Source organism: Trichosurus vulpecula, chromosome 6 (assembly GCF_011100635.1).
Source record: "Trichosurus vulpecula isolate mTriVul1 chromosome 6, mTriVul1.pri, whole genome shotgun sequence".
Lineage (NCBI taxonomy): Eukaryota > Metazoa > Chordata > Mammalia > Diprotodontia > Phalangeridae > Trichosurus > Trichosurus vulpecula.
In genome coordinates this window covers 261,610,990-261,618,357 of record NC_050578.1, presented here as the reverse complement: position 1 = coordinate 261,618,357, position 7,368 = coordinate 261,610,990, and the positions used below count along the sequence as shown (strand labels likewise).

At 36.5% G+C, this 7,368-nt stretch overlaps 1 protein-coding gene across 1 annotated transcript; it reads right to left on the bottom strand.

The window, feature by feature from the left end:
- Positions 1 to 494: 494 nt before the first annotated feature.
- Positions 495 to 1,421, bottom strand: LOC118853711 (olfactory receptor 4S2). The gene has a single exon (XM_036763897.1). It carries the CDS (start codon positions 1,419 to 1,421, stop codon positions 495 to 497), a length of 927 nt encoding a protein of 308 aa, XP_036619792.1.
- Between the last annotated feature and the right edge of the window lie 5,947 nt (positions 1,422 to 7,368).

Genomic DNA, 7,368 nt, shown 5'->3' with positions numbered 1-7,368 from the left:
GATCCATTCATATCTTCATATCTCTTTAATTTACTATAGTGCTTGGTTGTTGTTCTGTCATTTCATTTATGCGGGACTCTTCATGACCCCACCTGAGGGTTTCTTGGCAAAGATAGTAGAGTGGTTTAACATTTCCTCCTTCAGCTTATTTCACAGATGAGTAAACTAAGGCAAATAAGGTAAAGTGACTTGCCCAGGGTCACACAACTAGTAAGTATCCTAGGTCAGATTAGAACTCAGGAAGATAAGTCTTCCTGACTGCAGGCCCAGCACTCTTATCCACTGTGCCACCTAGCTACTACAGTGCCTGGTACACAGAAGATATTTAATAACTGTTTATTGATTGGTATTGTGACAATATCTCATGATATGTTTGACTCAAGAGGGAAGTTTAAGAGATATTGGGAAAAGGAACAGGGAAATGTGATGAAGCCAAGGCACTTCTGGCATTTTGGGGAAATATTTGAAAGAAACGGTCACTACTATTGTGTGAATTACTTCTGTAGAAAGATTTTCCTGGTCCATAACTTCTTCATGGAATTCTTTACTTCTGCATTTCTCAATGTGTAAATCAAGGGGTTCAACATGGGAGTGATAATGGTATAAAACACTGCCACCATCTTATCTTCTGAAAAAGTTGTGTCCGGCCGCATATACATGAATGTGCAGGGACCAAAAAATATAATGACCACAGCTACGTGTGAACCGCAGGTAGAGAGTGCTTTGCGCCTGCCTTCAGCTGAGTGTTTCCTCAGGGACACCAGGATGACTGTGTAGGACATTAGTAAGATAACAAAGCTCCCTAAAGCAATGGTTCCACTGTTGGCTGTCACCACAGCCCCTACAACGTGGGTGTCAGTACAGGCAAGTTTCAGTACAGGATGCACATCACAAAAATAGTGATCAATTTCATTGGGGCCACAGAAAGGCAACTGGACTACCAGTGCCACTTGGATGATGGAATGGACAAAACCACCTACCCATGTCCCCAGCAGCATCTTATTGCACCTGTCCCTGTTCATGATGGTCATGTAATGTAAAGGCCTACATATGGCTACATATCTGTCATAAGCCATCACCGTGAGGATGAAGATCTCTGTGCAGCCAAAGAAGTGGACCCCAAACAGTTGCATCATGCAACCTGCATAGCTGATGCTTTTCTGCAATGCCAATAAGTCTGCAATCATCTTGGGGGCTGTGACAGAAGAGTAGCAAATGTCTACAAAAGATAAGTAATTTAGGAAGAAGTACATGGGTGAATTAAAAAGGTTGCCAATGCGGATGGTTGTTATTATGAGGAGGTTGCCCAGAAGGATGATTGTATAGAAAAAGGTAAAAAACACAAAGCATATCTTCTCTACTTCTGGATTCTGAGAAAGTCCCCAGAACATAAATTCAGTCACATTGTTTATGTTCTCCATGGACTTTCTTTGTGTAGCCACATACCCCAGGGGAAAAACAAAATCAGTCCATCTGAAATGATTCAGAAATAAATCAATAGTATAAATTAAAATAATAATGACCATTCTTATTTCATCAGTGCTTTTTTCCCATTGAAACTTCATGAGATAAGCTATGCAAATTTTATATCTCTAATTTATAAATGAGGAAAACACTCAGTCACAAAACCACTTAAGGTACAATTCTAGATTTAAAGCAAGTTCTGGGGGCAGCTAGGTGGTGCAGTGAGTAGGGCACGGGCCCTGGAGTCAGGAGTACCTCAGTTCAAAGCCAGCCTCAAACATTTGACACATTTACCAGCTGTGTGACCTTGGGCAAGTCACTTAACCCCATTGGCCCTGCCTTCCCTTCTGCAAAATAAAGTCAAATAAAATAAAAACAAGTTCTTAGCTCCACTCCATGGCTTTTTCCATGACAACATATATAACTCAAAGAGAAACCCAGCATGAATTTATTTCTTTCCTGACTTGAGAACACTTGAGAAGGAGGGAAGATTAAAAGAGGAAACGGGGTAAAAATGAGATACGAGACAGGTGTAGCAGTATCTATGTATCTGTACTTATATCTATAGATACACATATGTAGACATGCATATACATATACAGATGTGTGTATGTACACATATACATATGCTCGTGTGTATACATACATATTTACATATATGTGTGCATATATACCTGTATGTGTGTATATGTATATGTGTGTATACATAGATACAGACATATCTAGCTGTCTATATCTCCATCCATCTCTCTGTCTCTCTCTCTCTCTCTCTCTCTCTCTCTCTATATATATATATATATATATATAAAAATCTAGACAGATGGATAGATAGGTATAGATATAGATATGTCAAATGGAATATGGCTTTCAGCAGTGATGGTAGCCTCAAATTCACAGGCTGTTACTTAATATTATTCCTTTCTTTATACAATAGATTAAAAAAGGCTCAATTGAGTTCAGTTAAGTAAGCTGTTGTATGCCATACATTATTACTAAAAATACAAAGAAAAGAAAAGAGTACATGCCCTTTAAGTGCTTGGATTCTAGTGGAGAGACATATGGTAAGGTGAGAAAATACCAAAAGTACACAAGGTAGATAATAAAGTAATTTTGTGGGTGAAGTAGCACTAATAATTGGAAATTCAGTACGGACACCATATAAGAGGTGACACTTGAAGCAATCATTGAAAATTTGGCTAAAAATTTTAAGATAGAAAAATATAGAAGGAGAATATATCTGGTAATGGCACAGACACACAGGACATGGAATGTCACTGATAGAAATCATTAAATGTGACAAATTGGCTGAAATGTACAGTGAGTGACTGAGAGTCATGTGCAACCAATCTGGAGTGATAGTTCGAAGTCAGATTATTACAACTTTTAATTGACAAATGGAAGGATTGATATTTTTATCTTGAGGTGGTCAGGGTGTATATAATGTTTTTTGAGCTAGGAAATGTTGTAGTCAGGTTGATGCCTTAGGGATATCCTTTTTACAGCTGGATAGAGAGTGGCTAGGAGAAAGAGACAGGAAAATAATGCAGCCATGGTAATTTGGAGGCTGTTTATAACCTTCTGGGTCCCAAGTAAGATATGATTTGGGCTTGAACTCATGTGGGATGGTGCCGCTGAGGAGAAGGGGACTGATGTTAGACATATTTTGTAGGTAAAATCAACAACGTTTTACATGGAGTGGAATTTAGGGATGAAAGAGTATGAAAATGTGAAGTCAACTCTAATATTGGGAGGTTGAGAAAGTAAAAGAATGGAAGTACCATGGACAGAAAATAGGTATTTAGGAGATTGTGTGGGTCAAGTAGGAAAGATAACGAGTTTTGTTGTCAATTTATTGATTGTGAAATCCCTAGGAGATGACCAGGTGGACTTATATGAGTGAAGCATGATGGGAGTTTGTGAAAGAGATACAAAACTTTGCTGTATGCATCTGGGAATCTACTACATAGAGATGATCATTGAACCCATGGGATCTAGTGAATTTGCTCTGAGGGGGAGCGTGGAGAAATGAAGGTCCAAGACAAAGCACTGGAGCATGGCCATATAGAGCAAGTCAGAGAGGTGAGAGGAGAACCAAGAGAGAGATAGTGTTATAAATCCCTTGGAAGAGAAAATATCCAGAAAGAAAAGCCATCAATCAGTCATGCTAAAAGGTAAAAAAGAATGAATGACAAAAATCATTGAATATACTAACTAAAATTTGGATTTCTACCTTGGAGAGAGCAAGCCAGGTTACAAGTATTGGAGAAGTGAATGAGAGCCAAGGAATTTTAGATAATGTATATAAAAATCTCCTTCTAAAACTTTTGCAAGAGAAAAGACTGATGGATAGTAGGTTTAGGAGTGGGTGGGATCAAGTGAGCATTTTATTTTGCTTTACTTTTATAAAAAGTGAAGAATATATTGTACAGTTTGTCGTCAATGGATAAGAGCTAGTGTTTCTTTGTTAGATGTCATACCCTCTCAGTGTGTCTATTCTTAAAGATTTGCGTTAAAATTTCACAATTCTCATCCCAGAAAAGAAAAACAAAAATTGGCTCAATATACTATACACACACCCCACATACCTACGCATCACACACACACACACACACACACACACACACACACACACACACAAATAATAATCTCAGAGAGGAAGGGACCAGGGAGACCATCCATTTTAATCCATACCTGAATATACCATACACAAACATACATACATACATACATACATATATACAAAAATTCATACCCTCACACCATACACACTTGAACACACACATACACACACACACACCACATGCATACACACCATATGGATACAAATAATGCTCTCAAAGATAAAGGGATCTGTGAGATCACTCTAATCCCTACCTGTGCCACAAGACATATATGCATACATACATGCATGCATACATACATACATACATACATGCATATATGCATACACATACATTCATACATACACACACCATACAACCCCCACATAAGTACATGCCAAACAGACAGAAATACTACTATCAGAGATAAAGGCATCTGGGAGACCATTCCATTCCATACCTGTAACAATACAAACTCACATAGACACACACATACACTTGAAAATGTAGCCAAACTTCTTTGAGCGTGCATTTAGCAACAGCAACAAGAAAACTCTGATAAACCACATAATAATTACATAGCACACTAAAAATTACTCTGATAGATTCTCTATCACTGGAAGTAATTTGAATAAATACTATTATCTTGATTTTTACAGATGGAGAAACTGAGAGTTGAAATGATTTCCTTACAGTTACACAGCCAGAAAGTGTCATATCTGGAAATCAACTTGGGTCTCCTGATTTCAATTCAAGGGTATTTCCATTATATTTACTTCCCTCAGACTGAAGAATTTATTTGGAATTTGTCATCATGAAAAGTTCATTAATAAAATGATTAATCATCCTTCTATCTTCTTTTCAAAGGGATGCTTCAGGGGACTTTGGGTCTCTTGCTCTCCCCTGTGACATTTGACCTTGTTTCTTGCTTCCTAGGTAACTTCTCCCTGGCTGAGGCCACATGAGGCTATCTAAGACAGTGTTTCTTTTTTATTCCTTTTAAAAAATAATGAATAAAGTTCTTAATTGTTCTCACTACTGCCCAACAGATCTCCAGTTTTTTTTTTTTAATTTCTGGTCAATCACAAACCATCTGGTTATAAACTGTCCTGATCAACTCTTCAGCAATTACCCATGTCTGCAAACTCAGTTATGATGCCTGCTGAATTAAGTCAGACCTCAGTTTGTTTAACATACAAGGAAAATGGCAAGCATTAATTGAAATGTTCTAAGTTCAATCTGTTTGTCTTGCTGTTATAAACTCAGCAATTTCCTCCCTGTCCTCCAAAAGAAGATTTAAGATGTAAATACGTACATAATCATGCTTTAAAATTTATTTAAAATAAAATATTAACAATCATACACCATAACGAAAATATACTAAAATAATTAGTTCTTAATAAATGCTGTATCCATCTGTCATCTATGTATTTGTCTACCTACCTATCGTCTATATCATCTACCTGTCAGAAAGTAAGATGATTACAACTAAAATGTTGGAAAGGAGAAGTTATTTCCCAATCGAAGACCATGTAGGCTTTTTAGGGGAAGGGATAATGAAGTCAAAGGAAAAAGAAAATCAAAGGAGCTGTTTAAAGCCAACTGTTGTGGAATTCTCCCTTTCACTGATTTTGTCTCATGAGAAATCACTCCTTTAGGTGGTAAATCTTAAAAGTGTATAGTATTACTAGTTTATTTTGCTTGGGATAAAGGGCCACAACTTTAAAATGTTTTTTGTCTTTCCAATACTGTAGGAGGAGGAATGAATATAATAATGACTAGTTTCGTAGTGCTATGAGGTTTGCAGAAAACTGCACATACTAACTCATTTGATTCTAACAGGAAACATTTGAAGTAGGTGATATTAAGTTAGGTGAACTCTCTAGACAAGGTCAAGACATTTTGTGCAATGTATAGCCTTAGAGAATAACCAAAAGAAATTAGATTAAGTGGCTGTCACAGAGTCACATAGATACTGTGTTGATCCCAAGGCTGCCTAAAATTGAGGCTTTCTCTCTATCCACCATACATTATCTTTCCAGAAATTCTCAATGTATACTATAGGAGGCTACATAGAAATTGAAATTCTGTCATCTTAGGCCATTGCCTTTTATTCTACGTTTAGAGATGTGTTACTGCTTTCTGACAAGATAAATACTGAATTAATATTATAATATAAAATGAACCATGATGATTGGAAACTTGCCTCTATCTTCCTATCTGTCTGTCAGTCTATCTGTCTTGCTATCTATCTGTCTGTCTATCTATCTATTGCCTACTCCATTTTCATGAAAATTTTCACTATAATCTCATTATTTCCTAATAAAATTGCATCAGGTTATGGACAGGATGGAGTTCTCTTGGGTACTTCAATAGAGCCAATTTCCCAGTCTGGATATGATAGCTAAATATTTTTTTTAAAAAAATAAAATTCCAACTTCTTTCAACTATGAATGGAATTAGAGCATAAGAGACTTTAGATTTTATTACACATCGCACATAGGTTTCAGGAGTAGCCCCAAACTATTGGAGAATCAATTTGTCATGGTTATCAGGCTTTTGTTTTGTCTTAACTATGTGGGTACATACCACAAACTCCTCAATGACAGGAGCTATCTCTTTTTGTCCTCCACTGTGCTTAGTATAGAATGTTAGATGTATCCAACATTCAGTAAATATTTATTAGCTGAATGAATAGGTGATAATACAATTTAGACTGTGTCCTCCATGACCAATCCATTCATTACCAAACACTCAGTCTGAAAATATCCATACTAATCTAGCTGCAGTCCTCTCTTCATTTAAAAGAAAGTGTTAATGGAGAAGTCTATAATTTCATTTAGCTTCACTTTTTAGTCCATCTAATTTGAAACCACCATCTTTAGACATTTGACTTTCAGAGAGCTATGGATTGGAATTAGTCACCTTCAAAGTCCTTTCTTTCTATGAAATGAAGTGATTTTACAATAGAAATGGATATTGTTTCTCTCATTTTTTTCTCAATTACATGTAAACCTTTTTTAACATTTTTTTTTAAAATTTTGAGTTTGAGATTCTTTTCCTCCCTTCCCCCAACCTTCCTTGAGAAGGCAAACAATTTGACATTAATTATATGCTTGTGAAGTCATACAAAATATTTTCACATTAGACATACACACACCAAAAAGGTCTTTGTTTGCGATCTAATGGTTGCAGATAGGAAAGCTTGCCTGGAGATGTGGCTTGACAGGAAAAAAATGAATGGATTCAATGCCTCCACAAAGTGAAGTTCCCAGAGGGACGGATGAATAGGAGCTAAAAGATG

Coding starts and splice junctions, on each gene's coding strand:
- LOC118853711 (XM_036763897.1), bottom strand. CDS start 1,421: ATGGAGAACATAAACAATGTGACTGAATTTATGTTCTGGGGACTTTCT.